Source organism: Accipiter gentilis, chromosome 10 (assembly GCF_929443795.1).
Source record: "Accipiter gentilis chromosome 10, bAccGen1.1, whole genome shotgun sequence".
In the NCBI taxonomy this organism is placed as follows: Eukaryota; Metazoa; Chordata; class Aves; order Accipitriformes; family Accipitridae; genus Astur; species Astur gentilis.
Window position 1 is genome coordinate 33,342,912 of NC_064889.1, and position 21,406 is coordinate 33,364,317.

A 21,406-nucleotide genomic window follows, 5' to 3' on the forward strand; every position below is an offset into this window, starting at 1 on the left:
GCGTGGCGCGGCCGACCGTTGCTCTCCTCAGGCGGGGGCGGCGGCTGCTGCTGCTGCTCCTCCTCCTCCGCTGCCTCTTCTTCTTCTTCTTCTTCCTCCACCTTCTCCTCCTTCTTCTTCTTCCTCCTCCTTCTCCTCTTCCTCTTCTTCTTCCTCCTCCTCCTCCTCCGCGGCCGGCGGCTCCCGGTGTGGGGGTGGTTGCCGGGGTGTTTCCTTCCCCGTGGATGGTGTTAACCTGTTACCGAGGTGTTCGACTCTTATTTCGGTGTACGGCAAAACTTTGGTATTTAAACGCTTTGCTCTGGAAAGGAGCTGACCTTTCCTTGCTCACCAGTTTGTTTACTAAACAACTTTTTACGTGTAGGTATTTTTTTTCCCTGCTCAATTTCAATACTGCCGTCCTTCCAGGTTCTCCGGACTTAATTGCGGTGTTTCTTGCTCAACGTGGATAGACGCCAAGCTGTTGCCCAGGTCGTGGCTCTGCTGACCAGCTTGCTGGCCAAGGGATAGGATCATAGAACCATTTAGGTCAGAAAAGACCTTTAAGGTCATCGAGTCCAACTGTTAACCCAACACCACTATGCTCACTAAACCATGTCTGAAGTTCCATGTCTATGTGTTTTTTTAACACTTCCAGGGATGGTGACTCCACGACTTCCCGGGGCAGCCTGTTCCAGCTCTGGATGGAGCTGCTTGCCTGGGTCTCAGCATCCCTCTGGGTGGTGGGTGTTCGGTAGGGAGAGATGCCGAAGGAATGAAGGTTCAGTTAGTTTCAGTTTTAGTATGGGGGTTGCAACTCAGGTTAAAGAACGACAATGGAAAGAGATTCTTTCCCTTTGTAAAAAGGCAGAAGGATTCAAAGCTGAGGGAACAGGTAAAAAGAGGGCACAAAACATGCATGGTAAGATAAATTACCTGGGGAAAAAAAAAATGAAGCCAAGAAGGAGCGAATTAAAACAGCAGCAGGTAATTCTACCCTGGTAGTACAATGCCCTGGTCTAAGCACAAAGCAGAGCAATTACATGATTCTGAACTAGCACAGTTCCAGCGAAACCACTATGATTATAAGTGCTGCAAGTGAATTCAATTATGGTTTGTGTCATGTAAATATGTAAGGTAAAGGTACATAAGCATCATAAACTGGGGAGATGGATTCTGCAGAAATATGTGTTGCTTTTATTGAAGCAATTAAATGCATGGAGGTTCTTCTGTAGATAAGGTAGGAAACAGGCTATGAGCAGATCTTATCTTTTTATTGTCTCAAATGCAGTCAATTTTCATATGAAGCAAATTGAACATGGACTGATTCACCAAATACGTGGCATCAGTAACAAGCACGTTGGGCTGATAATCTCTCCTACCACACAGCTGGGTGTAGTAAAATGTCTGCCCATGACCACTTTAAATAAGATGAGCAAAGAAGCTACACTAAATGCAGCAATGCTAAATCTTTTAACATTGCAATGGTGTGGGAAGACAGAGAATGTGAAAGAAGATATTTGTTTCTACCTGGTATAAAAGTTTAAGCCACACCTGTGCTAGCAACTTCAACTCAATTTTCAGATGAAGTCGGTGTATATATATATCTGTATATGTGTGTATATATACGAAAATGATCAGCAAAGGTGCTACAGACTACTAGATTAGAATATTTGCTAGTGTATTAACAAATCTCTTTTAATGTATGCCTCTAAGTGGTAAGTGTTGACATGCTTTTAAGTCACATTTGTCATTACATAGAAAGTGAATGACTAATGTGAGAAAGTGGGAGAAGAGAAAGCAAACAGAGGAACTAGTCAATACAAAGAGAAGTGATTAAAGATATTTGGATTGACTAATAAGGGGTGAAACCCAGTATTTAAAGAGGTAAAATATAATGACTTATGTTTGCAAGTACTACATTTGTGATCAGTCAGTATAATTTTGCATGCACAGCAGCAGTAGGAACTTTGTCCCCTGGAGTGGTTTCATAGACAGTGGTGTTTTGAAAAGTCTGGTGTCTGTGCTGGCAGAGTTTCAGGTGATGCATCTCCAGGTCACACTATTCAGTGTGTGGCAAGAAGTAGCCAGGAGAAGAGGAACAGCTGTACTTGTCTTCCTGGGAACTGTGAGCTGTGCTCTTTCTAGCCTTTGTCTTGCATTGAGTTTAATCAAAGCTGGTTAAGAGATGTGAGAAAAATTTTACATTTAATTTGTTTTGTTGGAGCTGCCTCCTGGAGGAGAATTTGGTAATATCCCCTGGTTTTGTAGTCCTCAGAGATTTTCTGCAGGAGTTACAGACCGTGCTAGTACTGATTACACGACCTGCTTTGTTACCAGCTGGGTGCTTGTTGTCTTTGTGCTGACTTACTGCAGGGAGTTTGTCCTGTTCATCCAGAAAGATCACTTGGCAGTAGGCAGAGTTGGCTGTTTACTCACCCAATATTGGCTATATTGTTTAATTGTCTTAACTCTCCAAACACTTGCTGTTTGCCAGAATAGTTAGCACAGAATGGGCTAGTATAGCTGGGGTATTCACAGCTCCAGGGGCTAGTCTAGTGATATAGGTAGCACACCAAAGTTAGAATTCAGTGAAGTTTCATTTCTAGCACTTACGTTTCTTTTCTTGCAGTTACTAGCCAGGTCTGCAAGCAGCATGCCAAGCTCTTAATTTCAGTGACTTTGCACTTCTGAGGTGTTCTAGAGTGTGTAAGTTTACTGTGACCTTTCTTTGGGTTTTTATTAAACTTTTTGAAGAATTACATTGGCACAGTCTCTAAGGCTTTTAAGGTCATGATCTTGCAATATTTCAGTGTTAGCTCCCTGGTGAATGTTTCATTGCAGTAAGGAAAGGTGCTTGTTGCAAAAATGCTTACCTTGCAAGGTTAATGATATTTTAAATGGACATTTATTTCTGGTCAATTTTTGTTGCTGTGCTGGTTCTCAGAGGTTTGTAACCTGGCTGAGGTATTAGTGTTTGTCCATAATTAAAGCCAGGGTTATTTTACTGTCTGTAGGTGTTAAAAAAAAACCTGCTTTGGGGGTGGGGGTGGTTATCTTGTGTAATGGGACGACCTTAAACTAATGAAAGGAACTTTTATTGCTTTATTTTTCTTCTGGGCCTCAAGATCCTTAAGGACTGAGTATTACTGCTCCTGTATGATAGCTCTGAGGCGGGCGGAGTATTTATTATCCTGTAGCATGCTCAGTATGCATGGTCCCTTCAATTATGCTTTACAAAGCTCCTGCTCAAGGCAGCTTGGAGTTCAGGTTGAAAAGAGGTGGGAGAAGACAGCTGTGGAACAGGGGAGGAGGGGGGTAGTTTTCTCTATTATGGGAGCTCAGACATCTTACTTACCTGTGGGAACGCAACTGAAAACGTTACCTCTTCTCTTTCTGAAATTTGTTTCCAACCTGTGGGTTGTGGATTACTTCTAAAGGGTCTGTGCAAAGTAACTGGGGGAGACAACGCTGTTTTCAGGCAGCTTAAATTCTATAAGGCTGTTAGGAAGTTTTTAGTCAACAAATGGAGAAATGTTAAAATAATGGATTCGTGACTTCATTGTTTTTCTTCCCAGAAACATCCCTCTGCCTCTGCAAGTAAGTCCTAGTGACCCTGGTGTTGAGTCTGGGAGCATCAAAAAGCAGTTCTATAAAGCACTCTCCTAACTTTCCGTCCTAAATTATCTTGGACTGCTGTGCACAGCTAAGAAATAGTCAAAACAGATTTCTTTGTCATGGTGTAGGAGGAGCTGATCTCTGTGTGTCAGCTTCAGCTGGTGAGTACCTGGGGGTTTTTATCTCCCTTGTATCTTGCAAGCATTCATTAGACTATACATTTCCTTGCTTATGAGCCAGCTAGGGCTAAAGCATTGCAGATAGAGCAGTTGGCTCCACACAGGAGATGCATTCTATTGCTCCTTCAACTAAGCTTTGTTTTCCTGTGATAAATTTTGATGGGTTGTAGCTTACACCATATCTTGCCTGTTTTGCCCAGGACATTTGTAGCAGTGGGAGGATTTGGGACAATATGACCCCATATTTCTGGAAAAAAAACAGAAAGGGAATGTAGAAAGGTGAACAGAATTTAAAATTTAAGAATTACACACAGAAAAAATGGTAATCTGTTCAGCTGCTTAGTTGTTTTATTTGCAATAGCTGGAAGAGGTTTGGGACTTAATCCCTTTTCATTGTTGTTGTTGGTTTTTGTTTTTTTTCTGAGAGGGAGAAAGCCCCGTCTTTTTCCTAGGAAAGTACAGCAGTAATTGTTTTGGTAAGCTGAGAAGCACCAGTTCCTGTTTACTTAATAGTTATGGACAATGTAAGCATTACACAAGTTAATAAACATGTGTTATGAGACATTAGATATGTCTCCCACTAGTCCTCTTATTGAAGTATATGATTGATAAGGAAATGCAAAGCCTGCTGGTTCAGTAACCCTAGAGCAGTACTGAAGAAGATACTGAGCTGTGGGAGCAGCAACCCTTCTGAAGGGCTGACATCTCTTCCCCTGTAAAAGCCAGCTGTGAAGCCATTATAGTCTGAAGACCTTGGAGTCAGTTTTCCATCCAGTGGGGTTGTTTTGGCTTGTTTGTTTTGTCTGGGGAGCCCACAGCAATAATGAAAACTGTGGTTTTGTTGCTAGGAATCTGATATGACAGTTCTCAAGATAAGCACTGGAGTTGAGTTGAAAGCTGTTTCTTCTTCCATTTCACTTCCATTTTATGCTTCTGTCTTTCTGATGGTTCTAATGTGTTGAGTAATCTTCGTCTGCTGTGCTTTGTAAGCTATTATCTGCTTCTGTCAGATCAGGAATGATACAGAATATAAACAGTTCGCAACTCAAGCTGATGCCAAGGGAGGCTAGAGGCTGATGCAGCTATCATCTTAGTATTTACAAGTTAAGTCCCAGGAGTGTAGCAAGAAAAACCACTTACAGTCAAGGCTGTGTGGATATGAAAGTCAGTGACACTGGCTTTTCTCTGTATACTTTTCCCCACAGATTTCTTTCTAAGTTATGCTTGTGAAAACTTCTCTATAATGAGAATGCTGGTGTAATTAAGTCTGAGAGTCTAAGACTAAAGAGCTAAATTCATTTACACAAAGGGGAACTACAGTAGCTTTGAATTCGGCCCTGTATAAGGATGCATACACTTATTCTTAGATCTAGTAACACCTTTGCTGCCTTGCTGCCCCCCCCCCCCCCCCCCGCCAATGGGTCCCAGTTAATGCTGTAAAGAAGTGCATTTACACAAGCCATGAATCCTGTTTTATGATATATCAAGAAGCACTTGAGATATCACTAGTTATACAAAGCAGGCACTCAAAGGTTTGGGGGTTTTTCTTCTTGATGCTCTGGAGTTGAACCTTTGAGGCTTTGAAAATGTCCTTGGCATGAAGAACTCATGTATACACCTCAAAGAAAATACTTGCTCTCACTAGAGACTTGGCTGAGTTCTGCAACCCATGCAGAAGCTTCCATATAATATTTAGAGATGTGGAAAATAATACCGCACTTCCTGTGGTGTTTGTCTTGCCACCCCCAACATGGGAAGCAACCAGGAAACGTCATATTAGTCTTCACCAAAATTGCATGTTCAGATGAGGCAATAATACTTCTCTGTGAAAGAACTGTGCATAGCCATTAATACATATTGTTCAGTGCTACCAACTGAAATGTGAAATTCCAGTGACTTCTTAAAGGCACTGACTTAAAACAATTGAACTGACACAGCTTTTGTCTCTCAGCGCTGGTTACTATGGCTGTTATCCCATGGTTTGCTTTAGGAAAGCACAGTTCTCTTTGTCCTTCGGCTCTTTGGCTGCCACTGGGTTCTAGGCTCAGCCTGTGGTCTAGATCTCTCACTTGGAGTCTGACACGGCCCCACAGAGTGGAAGTGTAGGGTAGAACGATGATGACAGTTGTGGAAAGCAGATGCTTGTTTTCTCATCTGCCATCAGTGCTGGGCCTTGCTTAGGTTTGTACAGGCCACATAATTGTTTGTGTTCATCTTTTTTTTTTTTTCTTCTTCTTTTCTTTCTTTTCATATGCTTGTGATGTACACAACTGCTGGAGGGGATTGACTTTCAGACTGTGGTTCAGTTGGCATTTCATTGTATTGATATCTGGAGGGATTATCCAAAGGTACTTTTGAATCCTCTTTCAATTTGTTTTTTTTTTCCAGAGCGCAGAAGCTGAGCCCCATGAATAATGCAGCTGATATCAGAAAGAAACTGGAGTTGTAGAAGACATAGTGGAAATCACTAGTTACATCTACCAGGAGACCTGAAATAGAAACCACAGCTTAGTCAAAGAGAAGATGCATACTAAAGGCAACTAGGTGACATTTACATAAATGTTAAACCTAAATCGTTCAGCAAACTGCTATATACAAAAGATAAGCATTCACAGATGAATTAAGTTCTCTTCTCTAGATTCTAGGGGTTGTTCATTTTTTTGTAGTCACCACTCAGGTGATGTTTCTGCTTCCGTATAAAGTATTTCTCAATACACAGAAAAATCAGGACAGAAAGGGAATTGTAGCTTTTCCCCAACCAGCTGATTTGTTTTGTTTACCCAGCAGAGGACCCCTGTGCCCCTGCCACTCACTGGATTTTGGAATAAGTAACCTTATTACATCCTAGGTCAGAAAACAGAACAAATAGATAGGGAAATCTCTCAAAAATTGATGCTAGGGTCTCTAAACTGAAACTTGTTGCTAATAGTGTGTAATCAGGGAGAAGAAAATTCACAGCACAACAAGCATTATGACTAACATTAAGTGCCCTCAATATAAAACATTTAGAAGCGTGATATATCAAATAAGTAATTTAACACTAATGTTAGAGATGGAAAGGCGATGCTCAGGTCAAATATACAATGCCTTCTGTAGGCTGCTTATTTATATGGAAATACTGGAATGATGTTTGTTTGCTTGTATTCTTCAGTAAAGATTGGTAATGTTTCTTTTCATAGTGCACTTTTCTTTAGCAGATTTTAGGACTACAGATAAAAATGGTGCTGCTTTTACTGTACTCGTTTTGCCCATCTGCCACTCCTATTAGAGATGTCCAAGAAAAGACCTTTTTTTTGCACTTTTCTCAAAGTGACTGACACTAATGCCAGGGAATACCATGAAATATGGTACATGTTATCATCCCATGCTTAGAACAGACGTTATTTTCCTGCTGAATAGTACACAATTCATTGCCTGGAGAAGAGAACTAAAGCCTGAATTGAGGATTCATGCTCAGGTTCACATTTCTTGTTAATCTTTTGAATTTGCTGCTGTACTGCATGAGCAGGTGCATCTTGGACAGGTCACTTAGTGGCATTTGGAGTGAACCGTGAAATCTGTGAATAATTTATTGGATTTGGGGTCATAACTAGCTCCTTTCTTGTCTCCAGAGAAAAATCAATACACTCTGGAACTCAGAAAGAAGAGTGAGCAGAAGCTTTTACTATAAGGCTCTTGAATAATGTAAGACTGGTAATAATTCTGATGACAGTTAATTTGTTTAATGGGATGTTTGCAATTCCTTGAGACTTCATAGATAAAACAATGCAAACTGGCAAAGCAGTGAAAGAGTTCATAGACAGCAAGATCCTACCACAGTAATTCCTCTCTATGAGTTCCCTCTCACTGAAAAAAGGTCTCATCACTCCTATACCTATCAAAGCTGCCTTTTTTCACTGTCTGGTGTTGCGGCAGTGACATTTGGGCAGCTGCAGAAATTACCTTCCTTCAGCTGCGAGAAGGGGCTGATCATTCCTTTCCAACTCTCCCTTTTATATTGCTCCCTCTGCATAACTCACTTGCCTGTGTGGGTTTGGAAATGCCCTTATTTTTCTTTAGGCTCCCAAACACTTGTCACCAGTGTCTAAACAACCAATTTTTCCCCAGCCTGCTTTAATAACTTCTCTCACCTGTGAGAGGGGGTCCGATGAGGAGAGTGATACTCTCCAGGATGGTGAAGAGCCCTAGAGCACTTGAGAACCTGTCCATCTCCACCACATCCATCAGCACCTGGAAGGTGAGTGCCCCGATGCCACTCATGGCTATACTGAGGATGATGCAGTAGATGATGAGCACGCTGAACTCAGCTGAAATGACACAAATGAAATTGCTCAGCCCGCAGAGAAGCACAGCCAGGCTGAACAGGTAGATGCGTCTCCCTGTGAAGACTCTGTGTCCTGAGAGCAGCCCTGTCAAAGGGCGTATGAAGATGTTGATGAACCCGATAACAGAGATGAGAAGGGCTGCCCTGTGTTCCTCCACCCCATTCTGGATAGCATAAGGCACAAGGTAGACATGCGGTAATGCAAACCCCATCATCATCCAGGTCACTCCAATAGTGTAAATCTGGTAACGTTTGTTTTGACAGAAGATGTCAAAAGCCAGATACTTCTGCAGCATCTGGAAGCATGCAGTCTTTCTGGTTTGCTGTTGGAGCTCGGGGTGGGGAGAAGAGGCTCCACTGGAGAGCTGTGCCTCTTCTGCTCTTCTCTCTGGCCCCTCTCCAGGCTTGGGTGACTGTAGTAGTGACCCTGATGCAAGCTGAACTGGTCTCATGATGGCTCCAGAAACACAACAGTTCAATAGTATTCCTCCAAAGATAAGAAAAGTGTTTCTCCAGCCCATCTCATCCAGCAAGTATTGAGAAAGCAGCGGCCACAGCGTGAAACCGAGAGAGACACCAGTGGATGCTATGGCATTGGCCAGTGTTCGCCACCGTACAAAGTAGTAGCCCAGCGCAGTCACTCCTGCCTGGAAGCTGAAACACGATCCCAGACCTAAAGGTAAGAGTAAAAGAGAAAATGACAGTGCATGATCCCTCTGTGTTGTCTTAAAGGGTGAAAAGAGCCCAAATCCAGGGTATATTCACAGATGACTTCATCTGCCACTGAAGCATTTCCTCACCTGCCAGGCTGCACAACCCCCAGTGATTAATACTCAGAAACCCCACACAGGGGGTGAAGAAGGATGTTGTAAATTACTCGTGTTCTTGGTTAAACTACTTGTGTTCTTGGGTATACTAAATATACTGATCTAAGCTGACATTTGTCTGGGGCACACTGCCATTCCTAAAATTGTTATGGAATTGTTCATTAAAAATTTGGTTTTTATACCATATGCAACAAGCAGTGCTGCTTTCCTGACACTTTCATCGGGGCTCAGGGAGTTACTTGTTTTTTCACTCTATGCAATGGGCACAGCTTAGGTTGCAAGATCCAACAGGATTGGTCCCAAAGTGACCTGGCTGAAAGAATTAATTTCTCTGTGTTAGAAAAGAGTCAGAGTTGAACAACAGTCACATAGGAGAAATATTTGAAAGGAAAAGTTCCCATCTGTTACTTCTGTTGAAAACCAATATGTTCTTTTGTTAGAAAAAGATACATTTCCCCAGATTGGGAGTGGTGAAATACAAGCCCAGAGAACTTTGGAAGGATGTTGTCCCAACACATTACTTTCCAAGATTGAAAAAACCTCCCTTCTTCAAAGACAAAAGGTTGAGAAGCCTGTAGAAAGAACAGACATCTTTGCTCTCCATTTTGCCCTCTGGAGACCTGTAGCTTTTTCCAGATACAAGCACTTTCCAGTGAGCTTGGCTGGATGAAGTGTGTATTAAAGGGGTGTGAAGGGTAAATCTAGCTGCTATACAATTCCTGCTGTGCTGTGAGGCTTTTAATTTATCCTGTTTCACAGATGAATGGAAAAACGTGAGCACTTAGTTGGGACTCTCACCATTTCCCATTTTTCAAGTCAAGCACAGCAGCTGGGTTTTCCTGCTGTTCTTTGGTACTTACCAGTGATGAGGCCAGCTGTTAAGTAAAGCTGGCTGATGGACTTGCAGAAGGAGCTGGACACCATGCCCGCTCCACTGAGCAGGCCTCCCAGCATCACAGCAAACCTGCAGCCAAAACGCTTTACCAAGATGCTGCAGAGGGGCCCTGGAAGCAAAGCGGAAAAAGGGAAGCAGTTTGGGAGGAAAGAAATATTTTGTAACTGCTGGACTGCTGCAATTATCAGATGATTTAGTCTAGACACCCTGAGAATTTTCCCAGCAGCGTAATGTAGTAGGGGAGCCAGGAACAGAAAATACATCCCCTGATCCTCCCAAGCATGTGGTCAACTAGTTAGCTGAAGGGAAGGCTCCTGTGATCTGCTTGGTTTCTGGTCATTAGGATTTCTAAGCTTCCCTATGATGGATTTTAGTTAAAACTCTTGCAATGCGAGGGGGACCTTCAAGTGTAATTCTGTTCTCACACTATATAAATTCCAGGAATTATTTAAAAAAGCAGAGGACTTGTATTTCTATGTCTCTGAGTAAGAGATGTTAAGCAGGGTGATATTTCTGTTTGCATATTTCCATTCTCTTTTCACTGTGTTTTTCAAATATTCTGCCACAAAATCTTCTAAATTGCCCTTGGTGTCCCACTACCTAGGTGAAATTCCTTGCAAGAGAAGGCAGATTGACTCTGAAATAGATCAAGAATGGGAGAAAAATAGACGTCACTGAGGAGGATTATTTGAAAACGGCTGGAGAAGTATATTCATGTCTGCATGGGAATCAATCTAACCTTCAGGCAGTAGCATCCAAGCTGCAGCTTGTGGAGTCTTGCAGCTGTCCTGCACATCATCTTCCCAGGAAAATAATAAGATGTTATTGTCAGCACAGCTCTTTGCACATACCTGTCCTGGCATACCTGGGCAGGGGTGGGTAAGTTTAACCGTGTCCACTTCCAAGAGGACATAAGCCTAGGAGCAGACAGTGCACATACCAGTTCCCACTCCCACACCTCCAGCACAAAGACTGCAGAGGTGGGAGTGAGACCCGGGTGGTTCTGATGGGTCAGAGCCTGGCTCTGCCCTTCTTGGGCAGAAACCCACGTTTTATTGTGTACCTACGTTGCTGGCAGGCTTTACTAGGAAAGAGTTATGTTATTTAATCAGAAAAAGCAATGAACAAATAGGCATGGAGGTGTGTGCTTAAGGTCAATTAATTCTTTAATTTTCATAGTTTTTTGGTGAATTCTATGAGATTGTGTTAAATTACCTGCTCGTTAATGTCATTTAGCATCCTTCATTTTGAGGTAGGAAAAGATTAGTTCAGACCTGCAGACCATCAGTGGGAAACAGGCATCTCTGCATGCTCTGGCAGAGGAGGATCTGAAGGTAGAGTTTCTTTTCCTGTTTGTTTGAGGATTCTCGAGGTTTTCCAGGTTTTATTATTTTTTCCCCTCTTCTGAACACTTAAGGTTATATAAGCAAATGCAAAATGACTGTAAGCTTCAGAATTAGGAGTCAATCAGAGTAGGGAAAATAATCTGTGGCATATTTGTGACCTAAATCAATGTCCACATAGTCAAGCGAACAGTGGAACATTATTAAAATTAGGAGTGCAGCTGTCTGTATTTTGATCTGCGTGGGAGATTTTCACCTAAGACTTCAACTGGTCTTTGAAAAAGTGTCAGCAAACTGGTGACTAGATTATTTTTCCTCCTGCTGAAGACATTAAGGATGGTACTGCTGTTTAACCAACCCAAGTAGCAAGAAGTCATAAATTGAACACTCCAAAATAATGAGATTGGCTCTAAAACTTATAAGGGTTTTTCATTATTTGTTCCTGTTAATTTGCTTTCTAGGTTTCAGACATTATTTCTCACTTGCCTGGGGCTTTTGTGCTTTCCTTTGCAAAAATAATACCAACAAAAGTGCTGCATTTGCATGAGTGTGAGTCCAGAGAGTTACGTGTGCATGAATATCTAGGAGCAGGAATGTGTAAGGGCCTGAATTCCCCTTTCGGAGATGGCCATAGGATCCTGAGGTCTCTCAAATGATTCTTATAACAAAATAATCGTTAATCACTTTTACCTAGGAACGTAGCATGGGTAATGAGATATGTTTGGCTTACTAGGTTATGAGCTATTGTTTGCACCGTGCCTTTCCCTGTTTCCTTCCATAGCTCTGCTGAGCTGAGATTAGGGCTCCTGCATGGGACCTTCTCACCGTACTGACCACTCTCAGAATGGGCTGCTCTGTCCATTCCCCTTCCTGTTTACCAATTTTTGCAACAAGAGGGTTTTTTCCCCTTCAGTTCCTCTGAATTAAAAAGGATGAAGGAGAAGAAAAGAGAAGCATCTTTAAGAGACACTGGTGACATAGCAGAATCCAGTTCTGGGAAAGGTTTAAGTGCCAAGATGATGGATGTAACTGGGGAACCTGAATCAAACAGAGTCTGGCCGACTGCAAAGGAGGTCAGAAGTTACAGCAAAAGCCATACATGCTTGGCCTGAGAGGGAGTCTTTTATCTCTGTTTTTTTGTTGTTTTTTTCTTCCTGATTTATGGTTGCATTACTCCCATTTTATGCTATTAGGGGGCAAGAACAAGCACTCCTCTGCTGTAACAGCCTGCAATAGTTGAGACATAACTGGCAAGCAAAGTAACAACTCTCTTGTAATTCACTGGCTATGCCCTGACAAATTCTTGGTGAATATAATTAACATGAGGCTATTCTTTCCTTGTCTAATTTGTAACTTTTGGATCTATTTATTGACTGTCTTTTTATTACCTTTTACTGTGGTTCTGGCCTCCTACAAAACAGTACTTTATTAAAGAAGGTAGGATACTTGATATTTTCTTGCAGATACTGCCAGACTTGTCCTTCCTGGACATGTTGGGGCTGAGCTGCTTCTAAGACCATTTCCCAGAGCCACCAGGTCCCATTCAGCTTCTTCCCACTAACTGCAGCAGGACCACAGAGGATGGTAGGCAGCACTGAGAATGCCCAGCAGCTTCCAAATTCAAAGCCCCAAGGACACTGCTGACCTTCAGTGATAATTCCTGCCCTAGTTGCTTCCCCTGAGGTCTCTTTCCATCTGCACCTCGCAATTCTGGACCCAACTGCTTCTGCTAAGGTGCAAACTCTCTCTCCCATGTCAGGTGGCTGTCAGCCAAGTCCTGCACAGGAGAGACTGAACCTGCCACAACCTTCACATTAGCATATCTCAGGGCTCTGCTTTTTTTTCCCTTAAAACTATCGTGTCACCTTTCATTAGTATTGGAAAGGGATAGGTATGAACTGAGGGAGCAGCTCAGATATGTGGGGGTCACTGGATATTTTGCTTCTGTTGCCTAGGTGGGGTTTGGGTAGTCTGTTTATCAAATAAGCATGGGAGTTGCACATGGAGAGGTCAGCAGCAACACAGACCGCTCACTGGGAAGTCCTCGAGCTGCTGAGGATTTTTCTCTTCTATGCAGAAATATCCATCTGAGTGGAAGATCTGGGGGCCCTGTCCTGTGCAGCTCCCACATTTTCTTTGGGGAGAAAACCAGTGATTCACTCCACTATCCACAAAACACAACCCTCCTTCCATCCCCCTTGTATTGGGTCTGGCTGAGATGGAGTTAATACTCCCCATAGCAGCCCTCATAGCGCTGTGCTCTGCATCAGTAGCTAGAAAGGTGTTGATAACACACCAGTGTTTTGGCTACTGCTGAGCAGTGCTGGCACAGCATCAAGGCTGCCTCTCCAACATTTTTGCCCCCCCCTCAATGGCAGGCTGGGGCAGGGCAAGATCTTGGGAGGGGACATAACCAGGGGGCATTTTTGTCTTCCAGAGCAACCACTACACATACTGAAGCCCTGCTTCCTGGGAAGCGGCTAGACATCGCCTGCTGATGGGAAGTAGAGAATAACATCATTTGTTTTTCTTTGCTTTCGCGCGTGCAACCTTTGCTATCACTTTATTAAACTGTCCTTGTCTTGACCCACGAGCCTTTTGTTATATTTTCTCCCCCCCTGTCCAGCTGAGGAGTGGGAGTGATAGAGCAGCTTTGGTGGGCACCTGGCATCCAACGAGGGTCAACCCACCACAGTCCTTTTTGGCGCCCAATGTGGGGCACGACAACGGCAGTTTTGCATTAAGCGTTCTATAGCTAGTTATTAAGTGGCAAGCTCCTGTGCAGGTCACGGAGCTTGTTGGCTGTTTGCTTGCCTCTATCTTGCTGCGTTTGGGAACATGGTAATGCAAATAATGGCTGTGTGCTTTGTCCTGGCACTGATGGCTTTGTTGTGCTGTGGGAGCTATCTTGTGGGGAGAATGAAGGAATGCGGGAACACGCTAATACAAATAATGTCTATGTGCTTTGTCCTGGCACTGATGGCTTTGCTGTGTTGTGGGAGTTATCTTGTGGAGGAGATGAGGGAACACATCTCCCTCTCCCTACCAGGCATTGATGTGAATGGTTTTATTATGCAGGCTCCTTGTTCACCCTTATGTGAGCTGGTCAATACTAATAATTAATACTGGTGGCATATTATGGGTATTGTGGAATCTGGTCTCATCCTGGTATAACAGAAGACAAGTTTCAGGTGAGGCAATACTGAAATGTGCCTTCAACCGACCGGTCCCTTGGTGGCAGGGTATATGGAAGGATTTGGGCAGATTCCTAGGATGGTTATCACCTCCCATAATCTGGGACCTTACACCCCGACAGGCAAGTAACCCTGGCAAACTGACGCACCACCTGATACAAGGGTGCCTTGCCTATTCCAATGTAAACCAGCAGCTTCTCGCACTGTACTGGGGCCTGGCCTATGCCTACCGAGCCATAGTTCAACACTCTCAGAGGACCACGGTTGAGGCAGGGACGCAGACTGCATCTGAGGACACCATGCTCGAGATAGGGACCCAAACAACAACAACTACAGTAGTTGTCCCAATAGTGAAAAGGAAACAGTGGACAAGGAGATCAACAGGTCCATACCATCGATTAGTGAGGGAAGAAGAAGAAGAGGAAAGGCTTGATCTAGAAGCTGGTCCTTCGATAAAGAAATTGGAGGAAGGAGTGAGGGAACTTAAACAGGAAGCGGAAACTAACCGGTCCCTGACGTCCTCAGAACTTCGGGACTTGCGGAAAGATTACAGCCACCAGCCAGGTGAGCGGATTGCTGCCTGGCTGCTCCGATGCTGGGATAACAGGGCTCATAGTCAGCAACTGGAAGGCAAGGAAGCCCAACAGCTGGGATCCCTTGCTAGAAACCAGGGAATTGAAAGAGGAATTGGAAAAGAGGCAGCAATTTGCAGTTTCTGGAGCCAGCTCCTCTCAAGTGTAAGGGCAAGATATCCATTCAACAAAGATCTTGTCAATTCCTCAGAAAAGTGGACTACCGCAGATGAAGGTATCCAGCACCTGAGAGAGTTAGCAGTGGTGGAAGTCATCTACAGTGATCTAGATGATGAGGAAGTCTCCAAAGATCCAGAGGATGTCCTGTGCACACGGGCCATGTGGCGAAAGGTGATTCAAGGTGCCCCAGCGTCATATTCTAACAGCTTGGCAGCAATGTATTGTCTACGTATGGAAACACCAACTGTGGAGAAAGTGTCGTCTTGGCTCCAAAACTTTGAGGAAAATCTCTGTGTCTCCTCATCCCTACAGGACAGTGCCTTGGCTGTTAGGGATGCTCCAAGAAATCAGTCCTCTCCTGCCCTGGTTAGAGGGAAAGGGAGCCCAAGGCGTATGCCACATGGTACACTCTGGTTCTTCCTGCGTGACCAAGGGGAGGACATGAGGAAGTGGGATGGTGAACCCACCTTTAAGCTGGAAGCCCGCGTACGTGAACTGAGAGGGAAGACAGCTGTTATTAAGGGGTCACCCAAGAAGAAGGCTGTCAGTGTAGTTGCTGTAGAGGCCCAAGAAAGCAATCAGCGATCCTCCAGGCATAGACGAACTGAAACCACCTCCACTGATTCTGGTGAGGGGACTTCTGGTCTGGCACCGCAAGGATCAGACTGAATACTGTGATGAGGAACAGCAATAGAGGGTCCCTGCCTTCGGCCAGGAGGAGGAAAGGGATAACCGGATATACTGGACTGTGTAGATTCGATGGCCTGGCACATCAGACCCACAGAAGTATAAGGCTTTGGTAGACACTGATGCACAGTGTACGCTGGTGCCATCAGGATACAGGGGCACAGAACCCATCTGGATCTCTGGAGTGACAGGGGGATGCCAAGAATTGACTATATTGGAGGCTGACGTGAGCTTGACAGGGGACAAGTGGGAAAAGCACCCCATTGTGACCGGCCCAGAGGCCCCTTGTATCCTTGGCATAGACTACCTCAAGAGAGGGTACTTCAAGGACCCAAAGGGTCACCGGTGGGCTTTTGGTGTAGCCACTGTAAATGCAGAGAAGATCAAACAGCTATCTACCCAGCCTGGCCTCTCGGAAGATCCCTTCATTGTAGGATTGCTGCAAGTTGAAGAACAGCAGGTGCCAATCGCTACCAGGATGGTGCACCGTCGGCAATATCGGACAAACCGAGACTCCCTGGCTCCCATCCATGAGCTGACTCATCACCTAGAGAGCCAAGGAGTCATCAGCAAGACTTATTGACCTTTTAATAGTCCTATATGGCCAGTGCAAAAGTCTGATGGAGGATGGAGGTTAACAGTAGATTATCGCGGCCTGAATGAAGCGACACCGCCACTGAGTGCTGCTGTACCAGACATGTTAGAGTTCCAATATCAACTGGCATCAAAGGCAGCCACGTGGTATGCTACAATTGATATTGCCAATGCGTTTTTCTCCATTCCTTTGGCAGCAGAGTGCAGGCCACAGTTTGCTTTCACATGGAGAGGTGTCCAATATACCTGGAATCGACTGCCCCAGGGGTGGAAGCACAGCCCTACCATTTGTCACAGACTAATCCAAACAGCACTGGAACAAGGCAATGCCCCTGAACATTTACAATACATAGATGACATCATCATGTGGGGCAACGAGGCAGAAGAAGTGTTTGAGAAGGGAAAAAGAATAATTCAGATTCTTCTGAAAGCTGGTTTCGCCATAAAGAAAAGCAAGGTCAAGGGACCTGCACAGGAGATTCAGCTCTTGGGAATAAAATGGCAGGATGGACGCTGTCATGTCCCTATGGATGTGGTTAACAAGATAGCAGCTATGTCTCCACCAGCTGACAAGAAAGAAACACAAGCTTTCCTAGGCCTTGTGGGGTTCTGGAGAATGCATATTCCAGGTTATAGTCGGCTTGTGAGCCCTCTCTATCGAGTAATGCGGAAAAAGAACTATTTTGAATGGGGCCCTGAACAACAACAAGCCTTTGAGCGTATCAGACAGGAAATAGCTCGTGCAGTAGCTCTTGGGCCTGTCCAGACAGGGCCAGATGTACAAAATGTACTCTACACTGCAGCTGGGGAGCATGGTCTCACCTGGAGCCTGTGGCAGAAAACACCAGGAGAAACCCGAGGTCGACCATGAGGGTTTTGGAGCCAGGGGTACCGAGGATCAGAAGCCCACTACACCCTGACTGAAAAAGAGATACTAGCAGCATATGAAGGGGTTCGAGCCACTTCAGAAGTCGTTGGTACAGAAGCATATCTCCTCTTGGCACCACAATTGCCCATGCTACACTGGATGTTCAAAGGAAACATCCCCTCTACACATCATGCAACCAGCACTACATGGAGTAAGTGGATAGCATTGATCACGCAATGGGCTTGACTGGGGAAATCTAACCACCCAGGAATTCTGGAAGAGATCATGGACTGGCCAGAAGGCAGAGATTTTGGAGCATCACCTGAGGAGGTGGCTCGTGCCCAAGAGGCACCACCATATAATGAGTTATCAGAAGACGAAAGGTGTTATGCTTTGTTTACTGATGGATCCTGTTGTGTGGTAGGGAACCATCAGAAGTGGAAAGCAGCTGTGTGGAGTCCCACACGACAAGTTGTTGAGGCCACTGAAGGAGAAGGCGAGTCAAGTCAGTTTGCAGAAGTGAAAGCCATTCAACTAGCCCTAGACGTTGCTGAATGAGAAAAGTGGCTGGTACTCTACCACTATACTGACTCCTGGATGGTGGCTAATGCCCTATGGGGGTGGCTACAGCAGTGGAAGAAAACCAATTGGCAACGCAGGAGTAAGCCCATCTGGGCAGCAGCATTGTGGCAGGACATTGCTGCCTGTGTAGAACACATGACTCTAAAGGTACGTCATGTAGATGCTCACGTGCCCAAAAGCCGTGCCACTGAAGAATATCGAAATAATGAACAGGTAGACAAGGCTGCCAAAAATAGAAATAGCTCAGGTGGACCTGGACTGGGAGCGTAAGGGTGAGCTATTTGTAGCTCGATGGGCCCATGAGACATCGGGACATCTAGGGAGAGATGCAACATATAGGTGGGTTCATGATCGAGGGGTGGACCTGACCATGGAGGCCATCACACAGGTCACTCATGAATGTGAAACATGTGCTGCAATCAAACGAGCCACCAGAGTAAAGTTTCCCTGGAACAGAGGGCGGTGGCTGGGCTTTCGATATGGTGAGGCCTGGCAAATTGACTACATTGGACCACTGCCATGAACACGCCAAGGCAAGCGCTACATACTCACCATGGTGGAAGCAACTACTGGTTGGCTAGAAACATATCCTGTAAACCATGCCACTGCCCAAAACACCATCTTAGGCCTCAAAAGGCAAATTTTATGGCGACACGGTACCCCAGAAAGAATTGAATCAGGCAATGGGACTCATTTCCGAAATAACCTCATAAGCTTCTGGGCAAAGAAACATGGCATTGAGTGGGTGTACCACATACCCTATCACCCACAAGCATCTGGAAAAATTGAGAGATATAATGGACTGTTGAAGACTATGTTGAGAGCGCTAGGCAATGAGACATGGAAGCATTGGGATTCAAATTTAGCAGAAGCCACTTGGCTAGTTAACACCAGAGGATCTGCTAACCGTCCTGGTTCTGCCCAAACAAAACCCCTACATACTGTGGGAGGAGATAAGGTCCCTGTAGTGCACATGGAGAAGTGGCTGGGGAAGGCAGTGTGGATTTCTCCTCTCATGGGAAAAGGCAAACCCATTCGTGGGATTCTCTTTGCTCAGGGACCTGGGTGTACTTGGTGGGTAATGCGGAAGGATGGGGAGACCCAGTGTGTGCCTCAAAGACATTTAACCTTGGGGAAAAAATAATCTGTGATGCGAGTTGTATGTTGTAGGAAGTAATGTAGCAGGAATGACCTGAACTGCAGAGGAGTGAACTTCGCAAGGAACCAGACAAGTGCATCGGTGACCCAAACCAAGCCGGTGTTGGTGCCCAACGATCGAACATACTGCTTCTCCTGTCCTGACCACTCATCTTGATGGATGGGGCCCAAGTCATAACCTGTGTGTGAACATCTGCAGGAGTGGAAGAAGCCCATGTAATATCTATCTCTTAAAGGACAGGGGATAGTAATTAATAAGAATGTATAAATCTGTACGTTGGGTATAAAAGTGGTTTAAGTATGTAGTTTCAGTTGTAAGTGTTGGTAAGAAGGGATTTCAGTAATGAGAATTAAATACAATAGTATGGTTAGAAGATATCTGTATTAAATTATGTGGGACCTGACCAGGATGCAAATGGTATGGAATAAGGGTTGGAGATTGTATTCGGTCTGGCTGAGATGGAGTTAATACTCCCCATAGCAGCCTTCATAGCGCTGTGCTCTGCATCAGTAGCTAGAAAGGTGTTGATAACACACCAGTGTTTTGGCTACTGCTGAGCAGTGCTGGCACAGCATCAAGGCTGTCTCTCCAACATTTTTGCCCCCCCCCCTCCCCCCCCCAATGGCAGGCTGGGGCAGGGCAAGATCTTGGGAGGGGACATAACCAGGACAGCTGACCTAAACTAACTGAACAGATATTCCATACCATATGACGTCAGCTCAGATATAAAAGCTAAGTAAAGGGAGACAGGAGGGGGGCATTTTTTGTCTTCCAGAGCAACCACTACACATACTGAAGCCCTGCTTCCCGGGAAGCGGCTAGACATCGCCTGCTGATGGGAAGTAGAGAATAACATCATTTGTTTTTCTTTGCTTTCGTGCGTGCAACCTTTGCTATCGCTTTATTAAACTGTCCTTGTCTTGACCCACGAGCCTTTTGTTATATTTTCTCCCCCCCTGCCCAGCTGAGGAGTGGGAGTGATAGAGCAGCTTTGGTGGGCACCTGGCATCCAACCAGGGTCAACCCACCACACCCCTTCACCTGGAGAGTGCTGCCTGACCCACATTCTGCATTAATCCAGCTATGCTCATGTCCACCCTGATGCCTGCTTAGGTATGCACTCCATGCCACTGCCCAAGGAGTTGCTTTTAACACTCTGCCTCAGCTAGCAGCCTGGAGGAGCTTGGCTTTTGGCATCTTTTCAGCCATGAAGAACACAGTTGTCATGTGGCAGGTGGAAGGAGATGCACCTTCGTGGACAGAAGATGAATCAAGAAAGCACCCAAGCTCCAGGACTACCTGCCAGCTTATTCAAAGAGCTGCTATGGGAAATAATTAAGTTCTCACTGGTCTAGAGAAGCTGGGCTGAGAAAGGGATTCACCTCCTTTGAGCAAGGGTCTTGGCTGTCTCTTAGAGTGGCAAAAGGGATCTTGGTGTCTGTGGACACTTAGCTTTGGACTGTGCGGGCATGGGTCAAAGTGGCTGGGAGATGCTGTGCACTGCCAACCAGCCAGTCTGCTCAGACTTCTCAGTCCCTTCCACCATCCATCTTAATGAAATATGAAAAGTGCCCTTATTACAGCCCCTCATCAGCAACACGACCGCAGAAGGTGGTGGAGGGCATTCCCTGCAGCTGTTACTTACCACCTCCGTACAGAACGGCCACCATGATGGACGGGAACCACGACGTCTCGCTATTGCTGGCCTGGAACTCACGCTGGAGGTCCGTGAAGAAGATACCGATGCAGGAGGGGAAGCCCAGCGTCAGCCCCTGTAGCAGCACTGCGGCGAGCAGAACCATCCATGCCCATCCCCGGTCCTGGGGCTTGGCAGCTATGCATGCTGCTGCTCCTCCTTGGGACATGATGGCTTCTTTCTCCTCCTAAGCCAGGCTGCTGGGGAAGGGAGTGCAGCTACCATGCAACCTTCAGCCCAGTGAACCGACCTACAGAGAAGAGCTGATGGTATTCCCAAGGCTCAGAGGCACCACTGTGTCCCACACCTTTTGCAGCTGACACTCTAGACTTCCTGCTCTGCATTTCTTCTAGCACCTCCGTTCCTTCTTGCTACAGGATCCTGCCAACAGATTGCTTGAGAAACAACTGCCTTCCCCTTTTATATTTCACAAGACTGTGACCACAGCCAGGTACAGAGCAGGACCACACCTCCTCTGAGGTATGAATTGGCCTTACCTAGTTCCCGCCCTTATTTTCCCTTTCACCTGCTTTCATCATATGGAGTCCCCTTGCTGGCAATTGCTAAGGTCACTCAGTCCTCGTGCTGAGAAGGAAAAACTCTGCAAATGCCAAGAAAAATAGAAACATATAAAGCTTGTGTGTTGCAGCAGAGCTCAGTGTGAAACTTTCAGGAAAACTGCACCTACTTACAAAGTGCTAGTGCTGAA

The 21,406-nt window shown here is 45.2% G+C and overlaps 1 protein-coding gene and 1 long non-coding RNA gene across 2 annotated transcripts; one reads left to right on the plus strand and one right to left on the minus strand.

Moving 5' to 3' along the window:
* The first annotated feature begins 2,018 nt into the window (after nt 1–2,018).
* On the plus strand, nt 2,019–8,198 carry LOC126044103 (uncharacterized). Its single transcript, XR_007507571.1, has 5 exons — nt 2,019–2,688; nt 3,558–3,758; nt 6,165–6,320; nt 7,884–8,013; nt 8,112–8,198. It is a non-coding gene; the product is annotated as an uncharacterized LOC126044103 (long non-coding RNA).
* On the minus strand, nt 6,024–21,289 carry SLC16A5 (solute carrier family 16 member 5). The gene is made up of 4 exons (XM_049813380.1): nt 20,647–21,289; nt 9,788–9,931; nt 7,907–8,773; nt 6,024–6,265 (listed from the first exon to the last, which is right to left on the minus strand). Exons 1-4 carry the CDS (start codon nt 20,864–20,866, stop codon nt 6,024–6,026), a joined length of 1,473 nt encoding a protein of 490 aa, XP_049669337.1. The 5' UTR covers nt 20,867–21,289.
* Nucleotides 21,290–21,406: the final 117 nt, after the last annotated feature.